The sequence below is a fragment of the Leopardus geoffroyi genome, chromosome C2 (genome assembly GCF_018350155.1).
Source record: "Leopardus geoffroyi isolate Oge1 chromosome C2, O.geoffroyi_Oge1_pat1.0, whole genome shotgun sequence".
Taxonomy (NCBI): domain Eukaryota; kingdom Metazoa; phylum Chordata; class Mammalia; order Carnivora; family Felidae; genus Leopardus; species Leopardus geoffroyi.
The window spans coordinates 82,590,128-82,616,001 of NC_059333.1; the positions used below are offsets into that span (position 1 = coordinate 82,590,128).

The window sequence follows — 25,874 nt, forward strand, 5'->3', positions numbered from 1 at the left end:
CTGCAAAAATTATTAACAAGGAAAATATCATAAATGCAATAAATCTCACATAATCTGACTGAACAGAGATTGACAGTACAAAAAAAATTATTAAATGTTTAGCTAAATTAAAAATGGAAAAATCACTCAATTGTATGCTGACGTTCCAAAAAGATTCAGTATAATAGCAAATGACCCCAGTACAACACAGACCCTAACACCTAGGATCTAACCATAAAGAATATAGATAAATAAGTAATTTATAAAGAATTAGGGTAAACGTGTTTAAGGAAATGTGTGGGCCACGGGCTGAGAGAAGTGCTGATTGTTAAATACATAGGACAATCTAAAAATCGCCTATCAAATGAACTTTGGAAGAGTTATTTTGAAAATTTCAAGTGATGTGAAAACATATAATCCAATTCAAAAGTGGGCAAAGAACTTGAGTAAACATTTCTCTGAAGATACACCAATAACCAATATGCACACGAAAAGGTGAAAGGGTGGACCTATGCCAGCCAACTCCATCTTGTGCTGTGTCCTCCACCTTGAGTGACTATGTCCCCTATGTGCCCCCTTTACGGGAAAATCACAGAAACCTCAGACCACGCCTCCTCCCCTTGAGTAACCTCGGCTCACCCGTTCAAACTTCCCGATCAAAACATGCCCGGTGACCTGCGTAACAGAACGCCGACCCTTCCCCAGCCAGTCGGCCGAGGCCACGACCCTTCCCCAGCCGATCGGCTGAGGCCACAGCCATTACCTCACCAACTGCCCCTAGACTCCTATAAAACCTTTGTGCTTTTGAAACTCGCTCTCTCTCTCCGGTATCTCACCGCTGCCTCGGTGCAGGTAGGGGATTGAGCTCGAGCTAGCTCCAATAAAGGCTCTTTGCTTTTGCATCCGACTCGGCTCCCTGGTGGTCTTTGGGGATCACGAATTCTGGGCATAACAAAGGCACTCTACATTACTACTCAACAGGGAAATACGAATGAAAACCACAATAAGCTACTACTTCACACACGAGGATAGCTACTATTAAAGAAAACAGAGGGGCGCCTGGGTGACTCAGTCGGTTAAGCATCCAACTCTTGATACAGGCTGAGGTCATGACCTCACAGTTTTGCAATTGAGCCCATATGTGGCTCTGTGCTGACAGCATGGAGCCTGTTTGGGATTCTCTCTCTTCCTCTCTCTCTGCCCCTCCCCCACATGCATTCTCTCTCTCTCTCAGAATAAATAAACTTAAAAAAAAAAAAAAAAGAAAACAGCAAGTGTTGGTGGGGACTTAAATAAACTGGAACCCTGTGTATTGCTGATGGGAATGTAAAAATGATGCAGCCACTGTAGAAAAAAGCAACCCAACTGTTGCTCAAAAATTAGAATCACCATTTAATCCAGCAATTCCACTTCTGGGTGTATACCCGGAAGAAATGAAAGCAGTGTTTCAAAAAGATACCTGTACACCCATGTTCACGGAAGTATTACTCACAATGGCCAAAAGGTGGAAGCAACTGAAGTGTCCACTGACAGACAAAAGGATACAAAATGCAGTTGGTATATACATGAAACGAAATATCATTCAGCCTTAAAAAGGAATGAAATTCTGACATGTGCTACAACATGGGTAAACTGTGAAGACATTATGCTAGGCCAGTAAGCCAGACTTAGAAAAGGATAAATGTTGTATAATTCTACTTTTATAAGATACCTCATCAAACTCAGAGTGAGAAAGTAGAATGGTAGGTGCCAGAGACTGACTGGGGGGAGGGGGGGCAGGGAACGGGAGTAATTGTCTAATGGATACAAAATTTCAGTTTGGGAAGTTGAAAAACTTCTGGAGATTGATGGTGAGGTGGGTTGCACAACACTGTGAATGTACTTAATGCCACTGAACTGTACATTTACAAATGATTAAGATGGTAAATTTTGTGCTATGAATTTTACCACAATTAAAAAAAAATAAATCTAGTTTCTAAAATGTCCAGGATTATAGGGGCTCCTGGGTGGCTCAGTTGGCTAAGCATCGAACTTTTGATTTTGGCTCAGGTCATGATCTCACAGTTCGTTGAGTTCAAGCCCTGCATCAGACTCTGCCGAGCCTGCTTGGGATTCTCTCCTTCCCTCCCTCTCTACCCCTCCCCCACTTGCACACTCTCGCTTTCTCTCTCAGAAGAAATAAACATTTTTTAAAAACCCACTCAAGTGTCTAGGAAAATAATGGGAATTTTGTATCTATCTGTGACAAGGCCATTTAACATTCCATACTGTCAAGTTTTACTGCTTTGTGCTAAAAATTACATAAATTCAGTGCAGAAAACACTGGCTATTCCTCATTAGAAGCTCTGATTTGCTATTGCTTAGCATATTACAGTAATATTTAGGTATATTAGTAATATTTAGTAATATTTAGGTATTACAGTAATATTTAGTTATGCACCTTATTTATATATAACTAAAAATTGGCAGAGAAATATAATCAAAAAAATAATACCAGTGAAAAGTGCCTACTTTTCTGTACCCTGAACTCCACTCATGGCACCACAAAGCCACAATGGTTTACATGATTTCCTATTAGGAGCTCTTGAAAACAAGCTAAAATTGGGATCAATGTTCAAGTATTTATGTGGATCGACGTAATTATTAGTCAATAAATGCAGTTTGTTAGACAACATCTTTTAAAACATGGGGTCCATGGGAAGAAATAATTGTAAATTATACTCAGGAACTTACTTTCATCTTGATGCGTTATCTCCTGAAGTTTGCTTTGTAGTCTCTAGGAGGTAAAAACACAAAACAAAAACACAGGAGGTAAGAGGAACACTGTTACCTAATCCACAAATATTTGAACTACATATTTTACAAGAGAAAACCTAAAGAAACAACAAGGTTATAAAGAATGACCCTTACTGTCATTCAGAAGAGAATTCTTGTGTATATAGAAAGCAGAGCTAGCAGTACCGAAGGGGACCCAAAATATCAAGTGTCACTTAATCTGCCCCGCTCTGCTTCTGTTGTACCACCATATAGTCATCAATGACATTCTCTAGCAGGGTAATTAGGAGTAGGATTTATCCGAGCTTTGTATAAGGGAATAAAATTCACACTGGGCTATGAGAAAAAGGGGTGAGAGGGAATAAGAAAGAACATACAAGACTGTCTGCACAGCAGAGGGCACAGCCTTGAGTGTGGCACCTCTAAATATGCAATTGCAGTGTCCACTGCTCTAACCGAATACTAGGATCCTCAGAAAGCATTAACTGATAGTCCAGCATTACTGATATTCCAGATATTACTATACACTGAGAGTGACCTTTAATATATCCCTCCTACTCCAAATTTGCTCTTTTTCTTGAGGTCCCTTATAGGCTAAAAATCATACAACTGTCATCAACCACTTCCTCTTACTTCCTCCATACTATATTCAAAGATCAAAAGTTCTCAAATCCAATCCTCTTCCCACTCCACCACCACCGCCTCCGGCTCAAGCCTCACAGATTCACACCCACACCACACAGCTTCGCAAGTGCTCTCTGCTTCCTCCCTAAGATGAACCTCCCCCTTTTCTACCTCCCCTCAGTCTCCTACCTAACCAGAGCAGTCTTAATGAAACAACATGGTATCAGTTCCTTCGCTTATAAACTTTTAGTTGATCTTGTGTGAACAACAGAGTCTGTCCTAATTCTTTAGGGTGTCCTACAAAATCTTCCCAGATCTGCACCCAGCCTTTGCTTCTAGCCTGCCAATACATGGATAGTGGAGCCCTAGTAAAATGCCGGCTGCTCTCCTAGTCTTTCGTATTTCTTTGTACTCCTATGCTTTTGTAAATGATGGTGTTAGTCCCTTCAAGGATATACTGCCTCTCTTTCCCCCATCCGTGCCAGGAATACTTTTAACTATCCTTTAAAACTAGATTCACGATATCTTCAACAAATAAACGACAAGGAAAAAAGAGATGTAGGGATAACTTCTACATTAAAAGAGGTTGAGAGCTTACACAAAACCTCTGTGGAATATTCTTCCTGGCCCGTTTTATGATTACACAGCTAGAGAAAAACTAGAAGCCAATAAAGAAATTCTTTTTTTTTTCCTTGCTCTAAACATCTTTTTTAACTTAAATTCAAGTTAGTTAACATGTAGTGTAGTACTGGTTTCAGGACTAGAATTTAGTGATTCATCACTTCCATATAATCTGACCTGTCAGATGCCGTTTAGTTTTGTTGATTGCTTCCTTCACTGTGCAGAAGCTTTTTATCTTGATGGGGTCCCAATAGTTCATTTTTGCTTTTGTTTCCCTTGCCTCCTGAAATATGTCTAGTAAGAAGTATAGTCACATTTTTGCTGCAGCTAAGGTCAAAGAGGCTGCTGCCTGTATTCTTCTCTAGGATTTTGATGGTTTCCTGTCTCACATTTAGGTCTTTCATTCATTTTGAATTTACTTTTGTGTATGGTGTAAGAAAGTGGTCCAGTTCCATTCCTCTGCATGTTGCTGCATGTATGCTGGATACACATACATACATAAATAGGAAGAGAGGATATCCCTAATCTATTCCTTAGCTAGATAGCAGTATTTAAAAAACTGATACAATACTTCACACTTATTAGAATGGCTACCAACAAGAAAACAGAGAAAAGCAAGTGTTGGAGAAAATGTAAAGAAATTAAAAGCCTTTGTGCGTTTCTGATGAGAATGTAAAATGGTGTAGCCACTATGGAAAGCAGTATGGCAATTCTTTAAAAATTAAAAATAGTATTTTCATTTAATTCAGTAATTCCATTCTGGTTGTATGCCCAGAATAAATGAAAGCAGAGTCTTGAAAAGATGTTTGTACACCCATGTTCATGGCAGAATTATTCACAAAGTTTGAAAGGCAGAAGCAACCCAAGTGTCTACCAACAGATGAATGAATAAACAAAATTTGGTATATACATAAAATGGAGTACTATCCAGCCTTAAAACTGAATGAAATTCTGGCACATGCTACAACATGGGTAAATCTTTAAGACTTTATGATTAATGTATACAAAAAGGCAAATACTGTGTGATTCCATGTATGTGAGGTAGAGTAGTCAAATTCATGGAGTCATAAAGAATGGGGGCTGGGGGCGCCTGGGTGGCGCAGTCGGTTAAGCGTCCGACTTCAGCCAGGTCACGATCTCGCGGTCCGTGAGTTCGAGCCCCATGTCAGGCCCTGGGCTGATGGCTCAGAGCCTGGAGCCTGTTTCCGATTCTGTGTCTTCCTCTCTCTCTGCCCCTCCCCCGTTCATGCTGTGTCTCTCTCTGTCCCAAAAATAAATAAACGTTGAAAAAAAAAAAATTAAAAAAAAAAAAAAAAGAATGGGGGCTGCCAGGGGATGTGGGGAGGGAGGAATGGGAGATTACCATTTAATGGGTATAGAGTTTCAGTTTGGGAAGTTGAAAAAGTTCTGGAGAGGGATAGTGGTGACGATTGCACAAAAATGTGACTATACTTAATACCACCAAAATGATAAATTTTTATTGTAGGTATAACAATTTTAAAAATGGATAAAAATTTTTGTGAAAAACTGATAGAACATCAACTGTTAGTGAGAATTAGCAACCCAAACTCTTATACATTATTGGAGGGGATGTAAAATGGAATAACCACTTTGGAAAGAGGTCTGGTAATATCTTATAGACCCAAAACCTAGACCTATCCTATGACCTAGGGATTCCAGTCCTTGGTACTGACATTTTCCTATGAAAATGAAAATATTTGTGTACAAAAGTGATCGTAGTAGCTTTACTCTTAATAGCCAAAAACTAGAAATAGCCCAGGTATCAATCATCAAGAGACTGAATGAATAGTAGTATATTCGTACAATACCATTCAGCAATAGAAGAAACGGACTACTGATACATCTCAAAAATATAGTGAAAGGAGAATTATACAAGACTACTAAGGGAGGAACCCATGAATGCATGAATGCATAAAATAGGTAAAACTAATACACAGTGAAAAAAAAAATCAGAAAAATGATGATCTGTGGGGGGACAAAAGTGGGAATGCGTATGAAGAGGCATGAAGGAACTTTCTCTGATGAAGCTAATGTTCTCTATCTTGTTAGGGACTAGGGACATAGGTGTATGCATTTGTCACAACTCAGTACATGACACATTTAAGACTTGTGCACTTTATTGTATATAAATTTCACCTTAAAAGTATACCAGAAAGAAATGTTCTACCCAATGACTAAACTCTAGTCATGATAAAAATAGTCAGTGGTAAGATGCAATACTGTCTGCAACTTACTTTGACACACAAGAAATGAAGATGGACTGATGAAAACTTACACAATGCTACAGGTCAATTATATCTCAATAAAAAGACAGACTGATGAATGGAGGCATGGACAGAAAATGACAAAGCAAATATAGTAAAATATTACCTTTAGCATTATTAAGAAGGCCCCATGAATATCTCCTTTTTTTTCTAATAGATAGGCAGTGACTTCATGAAGTTGATACTTCTGGGTAATCTAGGAAAGAAGAAATGATAAGGATTTTTGTTCACAAATCTTGACTGTGGAGAGGATCCTACTAAAGATGAAAACAATATGACAGTAAATAATGAATTCATACCTCAGTACATTACTTTCCAGTGTAATATGAAATATTGGACTTTCTGGTGTTAGAAGTTGCCCATCTTGGCAGTTCTAACTAAACCATGTTCATTCACTTTTTTCTTCACTATTGTTTAATTTAAAGTTTTCATTTACCTGACTGAGTATATCCACTGGAAAAAAGGTAACACATATGTATAAGTGAGATCTTAATAAGAATCAATAAACTAAAAGTTTCTAATTAGTAAAAAAGAAATACCAAGTAAACTAAGAAGATAAATGAAAGATATTAAGTGCAGAAAATAATGCTCTGGGAAAGAAACAACAGAGAAACAATACAGAGTTTCAACAAACCCCAAAATAGTCTTTGAAAAGACTAATAAAGTAGAATAAAACTTTCTTAGCAGCAAGAAAAAAGAGCGGCACAAATAACATTATTAGCATATTAACAGGTTCAAAGGAGAAAAGTGTGATCATCTCAATAAATGCAGGAAAAAGTATTTGATAAAATGCAGTACCCATTCTTAGCAAAAACAAAACACTCTTACCTAAACTGAGAATTGAACTCTTAATTTATTAAAAATTATCTATCAAAATCCTAAAATAAACACCATATTTAATGTAAAATGTTAGACCCATTCCCTTTAAAATCAGAAGCAAGGCAAGATTGCATACTATCACTGTTTCTAAATAATATCCTGGAGCTCTTAGACATCTGGTAAGAGAGAGAAAACAGTGTAAATGTAAAAAAAATTTTTTTAAAAAGAAAGAAAAGCTAAAGACAAGAAAAACTACCATTATCCTTGAAAAATAGTATTGTCATTAAAAAATCTAGAAACTATTTAAATGAAGAAAGAATTCAGATTCTTTTCGATACAAAACAATGTATAAAAATTAGTAACATACAGCAGCAGCAATCAACAAAGATGTCATTTCAAAAACTTTCCTTCCACATTGTTAACAAAAAGTGTAAGTATCTAGGAACAAATTTAAGATAACATTTGCAAGAACCTCGTATATCATATAAAAGTTGTTGAAACCTCACTAAAGAATGTAAAAGGCTTTTAAAAAGACAACCATGTTCCTGAATGTGAAGACTCTATGTTGTAAGATGTCAATCTTCCCTGAATTAACCTATAAATTCATTGTATATATTTCATCAAAATGCCGGAAGTTTGTTGGTTTTTTAATTTTTTTTTAATGTTTGTTTATTTTTGAGAGACAGAGACAGAGCAAAAGTGGGGGAGGCGCAGAGAGAGAGAGGGAGACACAGAATCAGCAGCAGGCTCCAGGCTCTGAGCTGTCAGCACCGAGCCCAACATGGGGCTCAAACTCACGAAACGTGACATCATGACCTGAGCCCAAGTCAGCCGCTTAACCTACTGAGCTATCCAGGTGCCCCTGTTTTTTGTTTTTTTAAAGGAAGATGATGGGGCGCCTGGGTGGCGCAGTCGGTTAAGCGTCCGACTTCAGCCAGGTCACGATCTCGCGGTCCGTGAGTTCGAGCCCTGCGTCGGGCTCTGGGCTGATGGCTCAGAGCCTGGAGCCTGTTTCCGATTCTGTGTCTCCCTCTCTCTCTGCCCCTCCCCCGTTCATGCTCTGTCTCTCTCTGTCCCAAAAATAAATAAACGTTGAAAAAAAAAAAGGAAGATGACAACATGATTCCTAATTTGATGTAGAATAGTAAGAGCCTAAGAGTACACATGAATTTTAAAGAAAAACAATGAGGAGGGAAGACTCTTCTTTCAAATAATAAGCCTTACTGTGAAGCTATATTATTTAAAATATGTGGTAACAGTAAAAGGAAAGACATGACCAAATGAACAGAAGAGATTCCACAAAAAGATCCATGTATATCTGAGAGTTCAGTATACAGCAGAATGGCATTATGAATCAGTGAGGAAAGGATACTAGAAATACCACATACACCACCGGTTATACACAGGGGAAAAAAAAATACAGAAATCCCTCCCTTGATCTGTTTACAAAAATTAATTCCAGATGGATTAAAAGCCTAAATGTAAAAAGCTAAGCTATAAAACTCGTATAAGAGGGTATCTTTTATACCATCAAGGTAGAAAAGGAAGACTCACACACAAAAATTTAAACCTTAAAGGAAAAGAATGATAAATTAAAATAGAAGTCACTAGAAACCAAATTAAAAAAACGTACCACAATACACTGGAAGAAGGCATCCCCAACATATAAAATCAGTGAAGGATTAGAGATGCAGAAATTAGAATTTCTACAAATCAGTAAGGGCAAAAACTCAGTAGAAAAATGGGCAAATGATATGAACAGATAATTCAGAGAAAAAAAACTGAAAGTCATTAAACATATGGAAAGATGTTCAATGTCATGAATAATCAATGATACCCATCATGCTGGCAAAAATTAAAAGTCTAAGAGTGTAGGGCTCCTGGGTGGCTCAGTTGGTTAAGTGTCTGACTCTTGATTTCTGCTCAGATCATGATCTCACAGTTTATAAGTTTGAGCCCTGAGTCAGGCTCTGCGTTGAGGGTGTGGATCCTGCTTGGGGTTCTCATTCATTTTCCCTCTCTCTCTCTCTCTCTCTCTCCCACTCTCACTCTCATTTTCCCTCTCTCTGTGCCCCTCCCCAGCTCTCTCTCTCTTTCTCTCAAAAATAAATAAACTTAAAAAAAAAAAAGCCAAAAAATGTTAGGAATCAACTAGAATGTGGAAAAATAACAAATAGCAAACATTGATGGTGAGAATAGAAACAAACAGGAGATCAACTTGGCAGTAACAATAGAATAAGCTAGTCTACTGTCTAAGAATTCCACTTCCAGGTAATTACTTAGAGAAAGCTCACATGGGCACATAAGAAGGTTCATACAAAGATGTATAAGGTAGCATTGTTTAGGATGTGAAGGAGTGGAAACAATTTGAATGCCTATCCATAGGGAAATAAACTGTGGCATACTCATTCAATTGATATTATATGATCATTAAAATGAATGAGCTAATTCTACATGTATAACAATTGATAAATTTAAAAAATTTAATAAAAAAGCAATTTGCAATAGGATATGTTCCATATGATACCATTATTACAAATTCTATAAACATGGAAGACTGTGTCAGGCATTTTATTTATTTTTTTATTATTTTTTTAATATGAAATTTATTGTCAAATTGGTTTCCATACAACACCCAGTGCTCATCCCAACAGGCGCCCTCCTCAATGCCCATCACCCAACCTCCCCTCCCTCCCACCCCCCATCAACCCTCAGTTTGTTCTCAGTTTTTAAGAGTCTCTTATGTTTTGGCTCCCTCCCTCTCTAACCTTTTTTTTTTTCTTTTTCCTTCCCCTCCCCCATGGTCTTCTGTTAAGTGTCTCAGGATCCGCATAAGAGTGAAAATATATGGTACCTGTCTTTCTCTGTATCACTTGTTTCACTTAGCATAACACTCTCCAGTTCCATCCACGTTGCTACAAAAGGCCATATTTCATTCTTTCTCATTGCCACGTAGTATTCCATTGTGTATATAAACCACAATTTCTTTGTCCATTCATCAGTTGATGGACATTTAGGCTCTTTCCATAATTTGGCTATTGTTGAAGGTGCTGCTATAAACATTGGGGTACAAGTGCCCCTATGCATCAGCACTCCTGTATCCCTTGAATAAATTCCTAGCAGTGCTATTGCTGTATCATGCATTTTATAGGAAAAATAAACATAGATGGGAAGAATATGCTTCCCATCTTCAGGTTGGTGGTAACCTCGGTGGGGGGGGGGGGGGGGGGGGGGGGGGGGGGAGGGGAAAGAGGATGATTTCTAAAACAAACAACAAAGATTTAAAGCCAGTATGTCAAACATGAACATCTATAAAACTGGGTTGGTGGGTACATTGATATTTGAAATTCTGTACAATTCTATATACTTTAAATATTTTACACTTAAAAAATTTTTAAAGTGTGTGAGTAGTTCAGAAGGTGGCACAGGGAATACAGATTACTGTTTCATAAGTATTGATAATAAAGGAAAGGATATATAACAGTAGTTTAAAAATAAATTTTAAATACTAGCTTCTTATTGATTAGAATATGTATGTGTGTATACGTACACGCATGCACACACACACGTGCACATAGTCATGTTCATGTGGAAACAGGAGAAAAGAAGGGAAGGGACCCAAGGCAATGACCGTCTTGAGACTACTGACTGCCACTGAGCCTGTCTTATGCCCAGCAAGCTATCTAACCATCAGAGCCTACAAACAAGAGCTTGGTTTCTCCTTTTAATATATTTATTGTATTCCTTTGTCTTGGCTTGTGTGTTGGCTAGAACGTCTGTGAAACTTGATTAGTAACAGCGATGGACATGCGCTGTTTCTGACTTTACTGGAATAAAGGGACAGCAGTTTACCACAGCAATGTAGAGCAGGCACTGTGGAGGCAGACTATTTGGGTTCGATCCCGGGGGCTATGTTATGTTAGTCTCCTTTTGCTCATGTTTAAACTGGTGAATGGTTAGGATGAGTTTACTCACATCCGCTCTGCATTCCAGGTCTTACCTGGATGGTTTCTTCCAGGCGGTAGCACTCAAGGACCTGCAGCGTCTCTATAACCTGGTTTGGGTCGAACTGACACAACAACTCAATGAACTGCTCCGTAACAGAGGGAGGCATCTGCAGCGATTCCTGATTTACATGAATACCTTCCCTGAAAACATAAATAGAAAGAGAACGGCATTAATTCATCACATCTGTCATTAAGTATGTAATGACAGGTAAAAAGTACGTCAACCTTAAAAGCAAAACTCCCTTCTGGTGATATAAAATCGTGAATTCAAAGTCTCACTTTTACTTAGGGTGTTAGGGTGAGCTGTGTATTATATCAGACACAGTCTAAATCACAACAGTTCTCAGTTTATAGTGAATAATTAAGGAAATAATATTCAGTGAAAGTTCCTCTAAATAAATACCAAAGTTGTACTGTTGCTCTAGAAGAAACAAAAATTAACCAAAGATCCACGAGTAACTATATATAGTAAACCATCTTCCACTTTTAACAACTGGCCCTACCATACTTCGTTGGTAGCACCAATCACACCATGTTGTAACTACTTCTTTAATTATCTTTCTTATCTAAAGACTATAAACTCTTTGAGGATAGGTACCAGGTATCTTCTCACCAACGAATTCTTAAAGCCTGCAACAGTACCCTGCATGTTGCAAGGGCTAGTTATTTACACGCTACTAAAACAAATTTATAAAGTGGATCAATAGTAGGACACACAATATTCATGTGTTCATTTATTTTGTATGTCAGCTAGTCACCAAAGCCCACTGTTCAGAATACCTACAACAAAAGCTAGAGATACTGGGGTGCCGGGGTAGCTCAATCAGCAGAGCACGTGACTCGAGCTCAAAGTTATGAGTTCAACCCCTACGTTGGATGCAGAGCTTTCTTTAAAGAAAAAAAAAAGCTAGAGAAATACAGAATTAGTTTTATCACAGTGGACACTCAACTACTGGTGGCCAAAAGAAATTATTTAGAAAATCAACTACTGCTCATTACAGACATACAAATCATCTTTAAAAGAAGTCAGTTCCTTTTGAGAGCCCTATCTTTTCTTCACCTCAACTAAAGCTCCTTATATAAAGAACTGGAATAGGGTTAATAAGATACAAAACTGCTTGGGAAACTCGCTTTGTGAAGAAACGTTAAGGCAGATGGTTTAAAGCAACATCTCCCAGCTTTTCTCACATCACGCATACAGAGAAGGACAGCATTTGCATGGCCCATCAGAACAAAGTAAGACTGATCACAGGGGACTATGGGTACCCCAAGACCCACCCCAAGAGCTGAGGGGATCCGTCTCTAGGCACACCTGTGACCCATGTGCAGCACACCAACAGTCATAGGCGGGAATCTCTGACTCCGCAGAGAACAATTTGAGGTTATAAAGGTCCTATAAATAATAGTAAATAGCCCTCCTATTTTTACCAGTAAGAGCCTTCAGCTACAGAAAGAGGAATTCTATTTAGACATAGGAAATCTTTCCTAAACTAAGAGTTTTGTGACACTTAGTCCCTACCAGGGGTTGACTGATGAACTCATTAATTAAGCTCTGCTGCTTGGAGCTGTCAATACTTGCTGATGGGCTAATTCGGTATGTCCTCAAATTGGCTGTAAATCTCTAAGTTCGAGTTTCATTTCGTTAGTTCACAGCTGCCTTTAAAGCAGGATTTAGGTAAGTAACTGGTTATTCCTTAAGTACAGCATCACCTTAGTTCTTCCTATGTAACATGAAAATTATCTTTTTAAGTGTCTAGGTCCCAACTACACTATAAACCCTGAGAGCAAAGACTGCTGCATTCAATGTCTCCCAGCACTCACACAGTCTTGGCACATAATAAATAAGCACTCGGTAAATGTACACTGAATTGAACTGGACAGGCAATAATGTGCTGGATTGCCTTCAAAAAACCAAATACAGGATAGAGGGGTGCAAAGGACAAGGACTAGGGCTATGAAATCAGATTCAGCTGTGAATGAATGCTGTCAGAAAGCTCTACACAGACCAAATAGAAAATGCACATGATAATCACAGGGCAATGATGGGTCTTTATGTAAGATCAACGTTTTGTCCCAACAGAATATGCCCACGTAAAAGAAAAAGGGAATGCTAATCGACGATCGTTAACATTAAGGTGAGCTGGTGTACTTCTCAGATGTTTATGTCATATTGTAGGTAGTGTTAATATTTTATCTACGCCACACTTCTGTTACTATGTCTTATAAATGCAAGACTATGGAGCAAATTAAGACTAGACATAAGCATCTGCCAATAAATCCCAGTATTTAATTCTTTCCAGAACACTTATTGACAAAACTCTTTACAAGTACTAAGGATGTGAATATGCATCAAACCAAGCAAATCACTCATATGAATAGATTCTGATGCATTCATTTGTGAGGGAAATAATATGTCTGCTGGGAAATGATCAGGCAACATCAACATAATGAAAACTTTAATAAACTAACACGTATGCGCTTACACCCATTTCTGACTGCTGCTTCACAGTCTTGCACATAAATACAAATTGTTATATTCCCTTCTCAAAGCTACTTCTGTTACTCTTCTATTACCTATCTGCTTTGCCACTGTTAACTTTAGTGTATCAAAACTATATGTTTTAAACCTAAACCTTATCTATTCTTTTGGGAATTTCTATTTTAATCATAGCAATGACATATAAGATATAAACACTTAAGTATATATAAAAGGTAGATTTTTATAAGGCATACACTAGACTTTCTCTTGTCATTTTTTTAAATTTCAATTTTATTTAAATTCTAGTTAACATATATTGTAATATTGATTTCAGGAGTAGAATTAGGGATTCATCACTTACATAAAAAACTCAGTGCTTATCCCAACAAGAGCCCTACTTTATACCCATCACCCACTTAGCACATCCCCTGCCATTTCCCTCCATCAACCTTCAGTTTGTTCTCTATAGTTAAGAGTCTCTTACAGCTTGCTTCCATCTCCCTCTTTTTCCCCTCCCTTCCCTATGTTCATCTGTTCTGTTTCTTAAATTCCACATATGAGTGAAATCATATGGTATTTGTCTTTCTCTGACTTATTTTGCTTAGCATAATACACTCTAGCTCCATCTACATCATTGCAAATGGCAAGATTTCATTCTTTTTGATGGCTGAGTAATATTCCATTGTGTATATATACCATATCTTCTTTATCCATTCATCAATCAGTGGACATTTGGGCTCTTCCCATAGTTTGGCTATTGTTGATAATGCTGCTATAAATATCCGGGTGCATGTGCCTCTTCAAATCAGTATTTTTGTAGCCTATGAGTAAATACCTAGTAGTGTAATTGCTGGTTATAGGGTAGTTCCATTTTTAACTTTTTGAGGAAACTCCATACTGTTCTGCACAGTGACTACACCAGTTTGTATTCCCACCAATAGTACAAGAGGATTCCCCTTTCTCCACATGCTCACCGATACCCGTTGTTTCCTGTGTTGTTTTAAAGCAGAGTATTTATATGCCTTGTGAAATACATGCACACCAACCATACCCAAAAATTCAGGTTGGGGAAGGCATTCACACTTACTCAGGTTGTGATAAATAATTTAAAATTATGATCTTGTACATTTGGCTGTTACTGGGAAGGATAAACTACGCTTCAGTTTTGAATAAATGACGTCATTAAAATGACTCTAAAATTCTGATAAAAATATTTGACAAAGAAAATAAATGTTGCAGGGAGATGAAAAAAAGTCTGGTCTGGTCTCTCCCCTTCACTCTAAATATTGCACAAAAATAGGCCAGTCTAGAATACTCTACATTTCTGAGGGAGAGAATTTCACAATCTCCTGGTAACTTGTGCTGACAACTTAGGGCCACCTCAGCTAGCCTAAATCCTGACTGCTTGAATTCTCTGCTTATCCCCATATAACGAGTCCTTAGAGGTAGTGGCGTACTGATGACTGCTTGGTACCTTTTAGACTGAAAACTCAAATACATCATTCACAACACACGAGAGTGAAGACAATTATTGTCCATGAAGTTATCATTCTAATCAAGTTGTTTTACAAGGTTGTTAAGCTGAGCTTCCAGTTTTCCATTTTACATTCCACGTTAAAAATGCCACAATGTAATCCCATGTCCTTTGAACAAAACATAAGTGAATGTGCCAATCTGCCTGAAAAACACTTTAAGAGGCATTATTATAGGCAGCAAAGACAATACCCACAAAATGCGCATGGAATTGTAACAACAGTAACGCCTCACAAACCAGACAGGAGACTGGCTTAGGTGGAAACCCGTCCATTGCAAGAAAGAACATAGTAGGTGTGGCTCTCCATGATGGCTCTCTAAGTCAGGCAGAGATGACAGTATCCCTCATACAGAACAGCCACACTTCCCTATCAACTTTTATGAGGCGCAGACCAAAGCAGACAAGAGCACCGTTCTGTCTAATGGCAAAGATTCTGCCACATCAAATCAATGTAACAACAGGCGTAATTCAGGTCTTCAGGGGACTGGTTCACTTTCCATTTCCCTAGTCTGATACTAGTGTCAAAGATGTCCTTCCCAAAACTTAATAGAATTTTTGTTCTCTTTCTGATATTCACAAAAGAGAAAGTGTATTGTTTTCAATGTTCTCCTGCATAAAGAGGAAAAATGGCTTTTATAAGCTAACAGAAATAAGAGACTAATGATTTTCATAGAAAAATAATTTAGTTCCATAACCTCATCAGGTATAAAGAGTACCTGGGGATGCCTGGGTGGCTCAGTCAGTTGAGCACCCAACTCTTGATTTTGGTTCTGACCATGATCTCGCAGATTGTGGGATCGAGCTCCACGTCAGGCTCTGCACTGATTGTGTGGAGCCTGCTTGGCAGTCTTCGCCCTCTCTCTACGCCTCCCCCACTTACACACTCTCTCTCCCAAAATAAACATTAAAAAAAAAAATGTATCTGGATCATTCCAATGTTGTACAGATTTCAATTAAAACAGGGTAAGCTAAAACAACTTTTCCAAAATGCTACTATTAAAAATGGTAATAAGAAGAATGCTGAGGTTATTTGTAATGTGTACTTTCTTCCTACTGCAAAGCTCTCCCTAACACTGAAATATGCCAGTGATCCCACCAGCAAGAATTGTCTTAACGTGGCCTAATTCAAAGAAAGACTGGGAAGGTGCAGGTCCTGCCACCTCGGCATAATACCTAAATTGGGGCATTTGTAGGTCTGGATGAGACGCCTGATGCCATTCTCTCCCCAAAGTGATAGATGGAACTAGAGAGACAAAGGAGATGCAGTTCTGTGACCCCACTGCAGAGACATTCTTTCAACAGTTCTCAGAAGTACGGTTTGAACTGATGCTGGGTCAGACTACATAAATCTGATATCCACATGTAATTCTGAACATATAGAGAACAAAGACATTTAGTTTCTGGTCTGGCATGTAAAGAGCTTGAGAGTTAACACCTCCATCCTCTCAGGAAAAATGCTGAGCAAACAGAAAATCAACAACTCTTGTTCCATCTACCTGAGAGCTGAAGTCGTGGGGCCAGCTGCCACCCCTGAGTTAGAGAGCAACAGACAGGTGGGTATAAATGATCGCAGCCTACTGGAGCCGAAGCCACCACTGCTGGAGCTGGTACACTGGGGTAGGAAGACTTCAGCCGTCAATGACAAAATGCCAGAGATTCGGTGTGGACGGACTCAAGAATTAAATATCCTAGGGGGCCGAGTCTTGGGGGGAGTTTCCCTACTTTCATGGATTTTATCCTGAGGAGCTACCAGGTTCTCATTGTGAAGACCGGAGAAAAATCCAGTCATGCTTCCAGTACCAGAGAGGAGAAAAGTGGCCGTTTAAAAATATATCCAGAGCATTTTGTTCTTCTTAACAAGGCCTGCTATGGACTGAATTATGTCCCCTGCAAATTCATACGTTGAAGTCCCAACTCCCGATATCTCACAATGTGACCTTATTTGGAAACAGGACTTTGTAGATGTAATTAGTTAGGATGAGGTTATACCGGAGTAAAGTGGACTCGTAATCCAACATAACCAGTGTCCTTAAAAGAAGAGAAAATTTTGACATAAACTATACATACAGGGAGAATGCATGTGAAAATGAAGGTTGAAATCAGGGTGATGCTTTCACAAGCTAAGGAATGACAAAGATTGCCGGCAAAGCACCAGAAAGTAGAGGAGGAACATGGAACTCTTTCTCACAACCCTCCCAACACTTATCTTGGACTTCCAGTCTCCACAACTGAGACAATAAATTTCTGTTGTTTAACCACACAGTTGTGGTACTTTGTGAAGGCAGGCCTTGCAAAGTAATACAACTGTCCTCAAGGGAAACTATTTTATCAGAGACTAACCAAGCTGAGGGAAGAGAAATAACCACATCCAGCCCTCTCTAGCCTTCCTGTCTCACTTAAAGGGGTACAAGGGGGTTACTGAGAAGTACTTGGGAGGGTCATTGCCAGAGACACAACTCACCAAGAGTGAACACTAATCACAGGACTAAAGAATGCTTCTCCTCCACCACACCTCACCACTACATCAATAGGGCATGCCTATATAATAACAGGGGAAAAGAACCGAAAGAACTACACAGCTCAGGCTTTACGAAAAGTCTCTAGGGAAATCTAAAGACAACCAGGGAGAGAAAAACATGGACACCGAAGTAACTTTCAAGGTCAGACAACTACCGCTACGGCAAACAGTAAGCAAAGCCTCACGCTTAACCAGATAAACATAAAACTTCACACCAAAGGCCTATTTGCCATAGTTCCTTTTATGCAGTACATCATCTCCAGCTTTCAATAAAAAGTTACAAGACAACATAAAAAACAACAACAACAAATACAGTTTGAAGAGATTTAGCAAGCATCAGAACCAAACTCAAATATGCCGGAGATGTTGGATGTATTACATGGGATCTTAAAACTTATGATCAATATGCTGAGGGCTCTTACTGGAAAAAGTGACAACATGTAAGTACAGATGGGTAAAGTAAGCAGAGAAATGGAAACTCTAAGAAAGGATCAAAAGAAAATGCTAGAAATGAAAAAAACACGAAATAAAATTAAGAATGCCTTTGATGGCCTCATCAACAGCCTGGATACCGCTGAGGAAAGAATCAGTGAGTTTAAAGGTGTGTCAATAACATGTCAATAGAAATTCCCAAACTGAAACACAAAGAGAAAAGAGACTTGAGGGCAGAAAGACCCAGAACAGAATATCCAAAGACTGTGGCACAAATATAAAAGGTAACGCCATAAGAAGAAAGAGAAAATGGGAAAGAAATATTTGCACAGCAATAATCACTGAGAATTTCCCCAAATTAATGATAGATATCAAACTACTGATTCAGGAACCTCAGAGAACACCAAAGAGGACAAACAGCAAAAATCTATACCTAGGCATATTATATTCAAACTGCAGAAAATCAAAGACAAAGAGAAAATCTTAAAAGAAGTCGGAGGGAAGGAAAACACTACCTACAGAGGAGCAAGGCTAAGAATTACACTACACCTTCTCTCCATAAACCATGCAAGCAAAAGACAGCAGAATGAAATATTTAAAGTCTTGGAAGAAAAAACCCACCAACCTACAATTGTGTATCCAGGAAAATTCTCTCTCAAAAGTGAAGGGGAAATACTTTCTGAGACAAACAAAAATTGTGAGAATATGTCATCAGTAGACTTGCCTTTCAAGAAATGTTAGTTCTTCAGAAGGAAGAAAAAATAGGTCATAAATCTGCATCTACATAAAGAGCATTAGAGAGGGAATAAATTAAGGTAAAATAAATGTTTTATTTTTCTTATTCTTAACTGATCTAACAGAAAACAATTTGTCCTGTGCTTGCTTTGGCGGCACATATACAGAAGACAATTTGTCCAAAAGAATAATAGTTACAATGTATTCAGTGATTATGGTTTATGGTTAAGTGAATGACAGCAAATATTATAAGGGATAAGAGGGAGGAATTAGGAATCCTTTATCATAAGGTACTGACACTACGCATGAAGCACTATAGTGTTATCTGTTACTGGACTTGGATTAGTTATAAATGTACACTGCCAACTGAAGGGCAACCACTAAAAGAAGTAAAAAAAGAAATATAATCGATATACTAAGAGAAGAGAAAAAATGGAATCATATAAAATGCTCAATTAAAACCAAAGGCAGAAAAGTAGAATACCAAAAAAAAAAAACCACAAAAAAACAAAACAAAAAAAAAGAAACAAAAAAACAAGGCAATGAAAGCAACAAATAAAAAATAGCAACATAAATAGAAAAGAAAGGGTAGGATTACAAAAATCACGCAGAACCTTGAAATGTGTCCTTTTCACTGAAAACAGAAAACAAAAACAGGTGTTTGGAAAGACTTCTTTAAATACACATGAAGCAATTAGAAAAAAAACTTTAATATGTGGCACTTATATCTTAGTTTTGTTTCAAAAAATTTAAAAGCAAAGAGCAGACCCTTCCAAACTACTTATAATTGCTCTCATATTTATTATTAACATAAGCAAATCTATGGGGGCAAAGAATATAGTGAACATTAAGCTACCAGTCTACAGATCTGTCTACATCTGTACATGTCCTCTTGTCATTCAATCATATACACATACAGTACGTATGCAAACTATTTCTTGTTAACGTATTTTTCCAGTTTAGCATTATTTTTACATTCACATTGCCATGTTTGCCAATTTGGTATTCAATTTTGCTCATATACCTTAGTATTTACTTAGTCACCTCCCCATCCTCTTTTATAAATAGCTTTTTCACTATGTAAATGCGAATACAGTTAATTTAATATCAGCCACATTTTTTTCACAGTATTTCCTTAAAATACTTTCCAAAATTGAAACACTGATATATAACTTTTAGAGCTCTTAATAGCTAATTACATATACATATATGTATATATATACACGTGTGTGTACATATATATATATATATATATATATATATATATACATACATACATAAAGTGCATACATTAAATTGCTCTCAAGAAAACAAAGTGGACTAAGGGAGAAACACATATGCAAAGGAAGGAATGACAGCACATAGTGCCTCCTCTAATCAAACAGGTCAGTACTGGGGAGTAATAAAGGGGCAAAGAGAAATAGGAGAAAGGAAGCAAATGAAGCCAGACAGAAAGGCCATGAGGAATTTGTATTTGGCCTTGGATAATGGGAATGGAAAGAACTTTGAGAAGGAGAGCTTTGAAGGGTGGTTAGGAGGCCAGCAGGAGGGATCAGGAGAGAGATACTGTGTGCCTGAACCAGGGCAGTGGGCAACAGAACAGAGGAGGACTCCCGTATTACGGAGCTATCCAAGAGGTTGATGTCATGACTGGTTCTGTGTGGTATGGCTAAGGTAGAATGGAGTAGGTAAAGCAAAGTGAAGAATCCATCATCACTCTCAAAATTTTATTGAAGACACTTAAACATAATTGTCTGCTTGCTTGTCTATTTCCTCCATTAGAATGTAAATTCTGTCAAGGCAGGGCATCTTATTCACTATTTTACTTTCCATGCCTGTCAGTGTGCTTAGCATGCTGTAGTTACTCAGTCAATTGTTAAGTGAAATAAATGGGCGGAGAATGCCATTTGCTAGGAGAGAAAATAAAAAAGAAGAAACAGGTCTGGATTGAGAACATGTGAGTATAATTTTGAGCCATTTCAACCTCTAGCACAGTACTTAGCAGACAGCAATTTCATTACAAAGAAGTACTGATTATAGGAATAAAGAAATAAATGCAGGCAGGCTATTTTCTCTTCCTTCCTTCCTTCCTTCCTTCCTTCCTTCCTTCCTCCCTCCCTCCCTCCCTCCCTTCCTTCTCTCTGTTTCTTTCTCCTTTCTTTCCTCCTTACCTCCCTCTATATCTATCTAGCTAGCTAGCTGAAAAGATTTGGAGATTAGGAAATGATATGTTAGGATTTAAAAGGTTTAATCTGAGCTTCTGGCGAAGTACTAACCAAAGACACTAAAGGGTTTGAAACAAGTCTCCTCAAAACGTGCCATTTTGGCATATGGACTGTTCTGAACTGACGGCAATCAAGACCCTGTGAGTTCAAGAGAAACCTTTGCCCCTCCATTAACTGATGTGAAAATGTTGGGGTTTGGAGCAAACGGTCAAGAAAGAATTCTTGAGGTGTCTTCAGTGCAAAAAGGAGGGTTTTATTAAAGCATGGGACAGGACCTATGGGCAGAAAGAGCTGCAGTGGGTTGTGAGGGATGGCTGATTATGTACTTTCAAATTGGGAGGGAGTCAGAGATAGCATAAATCTCCAAGGAACTTGGAAGCAAGGCTTCCAGGACCTTGAGGGGCTAGCTGTTGTTAGGAAAGGTCATTTACCAGTGTCTAGTAAAACCCTAGTCATGAGATCCTTAGAATGTATCTCAGTGGGCTATATGCTTGGAGGATGATTGCTGGCATCTCTCTGGGGGGGAGGAGGGACAGGTAGAGATAAAGGAAGTTTCCAAAGGAACTTTTACCTGTTAAAGGTGACTTATAGGATCCTGGAGGTTGGGTTAATATTAAGATAAGGTTGTCTTTTGCCCTCAGCAAAATATGAACACTGAGGCACGTCTCAAGGACTGGTCAATGGGCTGTAAGTTGTAAGGAAATTTGATTTTTTTTCTTTTGCCTTTATTGTCCACATCATAAACTATCTAAAAGAATCTAAATTTGGAGCTTTTCCCAGAATAAGAGTTATTATCAGAGATCAATTTTCTCTGAAGTGACCCATCTTATGGCAGGGCAAATACCTAAATACCCAACATCTGCTCTTCTCCTTGCCCTGTGAAGTGCCCTCCTCCCCGCTGAAGCCCCAGGCCCCTATCCCACTCCTTAGTTCAGGATGGCATACAGATCTCACTTTACCTTTCTGTCTTTGAACCTCTCATGTATGTAGGGGTTCTATACATATGAAATTAAATCTGACTTTCTCGTGTTCATCTGTGTCATCTCAATTTGATTCTGAATCCAGCCAGAAGAACCTTTGAAGGGTAGAGAAAAATTCACCCTAACAATATGATATCTGGTGGTATGCCCAGCCAAGCTGATAGGCACTCAATGAAATAGAAATGAATTTTCCTATGTCAAAGTTCATGAACATAATGTTCTAATTTTTTATTCTAATTTTGAAATATGCTATTTCAACACTGAGGGTCAACATTTTTTTTTTTTTTTAATGTTTATTTTTGAGAGAGGGACAGAGCGTGAGCGAGGGAGGGGTAGAGAAAGGGGGGGAGGGAGGGAGAAGGAGGGAGAGAGAGAGAGAGAAGGAGGGAGGGGGAAGGGAGGGAGACAGAGAGGGAGGGGGGAGGGAGGGAGACAGAGAGAGAGAAAGAGAGGGAGGGAGGGAGGGAGGGAGGGAGGGAGGGAGAGAACTAACGAATCTGAAGCAGGCTCCAGGCTCTGAGCTGTCAGCACAGAGCCCAGACACAGGGATCAAACTCATGAACCGTGAGATCATGACCTGAGCTGAACACTTAGCCGACTGAGCTACCCAGGCGCCAAGAGAGTCAACATCTTAAAATGTCCCCTCAAAATTATCCATAGAAACACTGACAGGTTCAGCTTAAATCCAATGTATAACCATTTCCATAATCTATGTTTTGCTCCTTGGTAAAGCTACTCATTTTCTTAGCAATGCTCAATTTTTACTTTACTTTGATTAAATATTAGAAATACAATGTGACTTTTATGTGTTTTTTATTTCCTACAAGAAAGTCATACCATATATTTCAGAGGTCTCCAGGAGATGGTTAACAAAGGCTAAATTGACATTACTAAGAGAAGTGTACTGAGGAAAATATTGTGAATATAAATATACTTGCACATTTTCTTTACTCCTTATGTAAGCTCATAGCCCCACAAAAACCATCAGTGTCCTTTGTATTATCCTTCAAGCATTCCCACTGCACAAAAGGCCTACATCTGGATGTAAATATATCAGGAGAACTCCCATGAGAATTCTCGGCAAGCAGGAGTGCACACGGTGAGTGGGGGTGGGGTGGGCTTTATGTAGCAGCTGTCCCAAAGAAGGGAATTGGAAGAGAATGCAAATCCTTTCTCTCCCAAGCTGTTGGCCTCAATTCAGGCAAGTAATTTGTTTCAGTAGGATTAACTCCCCCACCAAAAATTATCTAATCTTTCTATGTACAGATGCCACCAATATCTTTATAGGTCAATTAATTCTACTGAGGACATTATTTACATAGTAAAGATAACATAAAGAAATTGAATAAAGACAATTTATAAAGAGAAATATACCTAAGAATTCAACTAGATGATTTGTCCCTTTAAAAATGTTACTGACGAAATAAAAATCTACCCCCTCCAGAACAATTCAATGAATACTCAAAAATGTTAAATCAAATATGCATAAACTATATATATATATTTCTATACACACACACACACACACACACACACATGCATACACACACACATCGATGAGGATTCTACTAACTCAGGTTTTGGGGGCAAAAGTAAAAACAAGCAATATTCTGACATGACACACACATATAGCGTCTCCATCTGAAAATGACTGTTTTCTTTCATTTTCCTTACTTGCCAGAATGCTGCTAAAAGAGCTTCCTGAGTGGTAGAAGGAGAACCTGGTTGTTAAAAAACAGTCTGTTGCTTAAGAACAAAAAGGGAAGAATGAAAGGCAAAAACAGTCTCCATTGTGGGCCAGTGAAAACTGCCAGTCAGGGCCAGTCTACTTATGTTTGATGCTATTTTCCTCTAAGTATCTTTTCCATACTCCCTTGTTTCCCAGAATGTGACAAGACCCTAATCCCCGTCTTTTGTTTTTCAGGTTAGTCAACAAGCATATTTATTTAAAAAGGCTAAAATGTGATGGACAATCATTCAGAGTAATGACTATATTGATATCCATATTACCTAATACTGGCATTTTTTTATTTAAAAATAGTAAGATTTGGTAAATATCATCTTCTATATTTTATTACATGTGAGAAAAGGCCAAGCTCAAGGCTGAACTTCCTCTGTCCTCCTAGCTTGCGTCTCCTCAGGTAGGATGGTCGGGGGAAAAAGGACTTGATCAAATAAATTGTCCTATGGGAAGAGGCTCCAGGTGCTAAGAGAACAGGTCAGACACAAGAGAGGAACAGAAGGAACTGTGCCATGGGAAAAGGGATGCACAGGTCCCAAAGAAAGGGCTGGGACTGGATGCCTCCTTCCTCAGCCTGCCCAGAATTCCCACCTCTCTCTCACATCTCTGTTCCCAGCTCCTCCCATCCTTTTTTCCACCAACCCCCAACTCTGATATAAGATGTTTTCATCAGTTAATTCCAGAAGTAGACTTGGGCCCATACTGGCTCTGAGGGAGAGCCGAATGATTAACATAAATTAACAAAAAAAAAGGTATCTAGCCTCAGTGATATTCTGAGAACAGGGAATTAATACATAAATAATTTGACGTCCATCGACTGATGAATGGATACAGAAGATGTATATATGAAAAATGGAATATTACTAGGCAACCAAAAAGAATGAAATCTTGCCATGTGCAACAACATGGATGGAACTAGAGTGTATTTTGCTAAGTGAGGTAAGTCAGTCAGACAAAGACAAATACCATATGATTTCACTCATATGTCTCATATGTGAAATTTAAGAAACAACAGATAAACATAGGGGAAGAGAAGGAAAAGTAAGATAAAAATAGGGAGGGGGGCAAACCATAAGAGACTCTTATTTTTTTTTTTAATTTTTTTAATGTTTATTTATTTTTGACAGAGAGACAGAGCACGAGCGGGGGAGGGGCAGAGAGAGAGGGAGACCGTTCATCTGAAGCAGGCTCCAGGCTCTGAGCTGTCAGCACAGAACCTGATGCGGGGCTCGAACTCACACTGCGAGATCATGACCTGAGCCAAAGTCGGACGCTTAACCAACTGAGCCACCCAGGCACCCAGGAGACTCTTAAATACAGAGAACAAACTGAGGGTTGCTGGAGCAGAGGTGAGTGGGGGGATGGGCTAGATGGGTGATGAGCATTAAGGAGGGCATTGTTGGGATGAACGCCAGGTGCTATATGGAAGTGATGAATCACTGGGTTCTACTGCTGAAACCAATACCACACTGTATGTTAACTAACTTGAATTTAAATTAAAAAACACCACCACCACCACCAAAACATAGATAATTTGAAAATGTCTTGAACAGGGGTGCTGGGGTACACAGTCAGACTGATTTTCTAAACGTGCATATGCACATTTGGATGACTGAATTTAAATGCAGCATAGCGTGCTCTAGATTTAAATGACTGAGATTTCAAAAATTAGTACACAATCAACAAAACTACTGGCATTTTGGGTATGTAAAGATAGCACAGAATACTGGAATAACCCAAACTGACATGAAGACTAAAGCAAATGTCTGTTTTCAATGACTAGTGTACATTCTAATGCAACATAAAAGTTTGTATGTCTCGTGTGAAAACTATGTCATACTGGAATATTATACTTATGCCACTGAGGCTTAACTCTGGGTGTACATCAAAAATAGCCCCACCCACAATGATTCTGTGAGTTTGGGCCCAGATGTCTGTATTTTTACAAGTTTCTTAGGTGATTCTGACACATACTTCCATTTAAGACAGAGTGACTGTCTTAGAGGATGTTAAATATTATTCCACTCAACTCCCAATGTACTCCGCTTAGTCACAGCAAAATGTTAAGATCTCACACATAAAGCTGCTTTGCTTACAAATCCATTACTAATCTCATCATC

The 25,874-nt window shown here is 38.5% G+C and overlaps 1 protein-coding gene across 11 annotated transcripts in view; it reads right to left on the minus strand.

Moving 5' to 3' along the window:
• Positions 1-25,874, minus strand: part of VPS8 (VPS8 subunit of CORVET complex) — a 250,706-nt gene that overhangs the window by 79,398 nt on the left and 145,434 nt on the right. For all 11 annotated transcript variants that reach the window (XR_006718470.1, XR_006718471.1, XR_006718469.1 and 8 more), the window contains 3 exons: positions 11,104-11,251; positions 6,391-6,480; positions 2,713-2,755 (listed from right to left, as the gene is read on the minus strand). Coding sequence is in view for 8 of the 11 variants with exons in the window: in XM_045502714.1 (XP_045358670.1) it covers positions 2,713-2,755; positions 6,391-6,480; positions 11,104-11,251 (281 nt within the window). In the remaining 3 variants the exon portion in view is untranslated. The remainder of the gene's footprint in view (positions 1-2,712; positions 2,756-6,390; positions 6,481-11,103; positions 11,252-25,874) is intronic.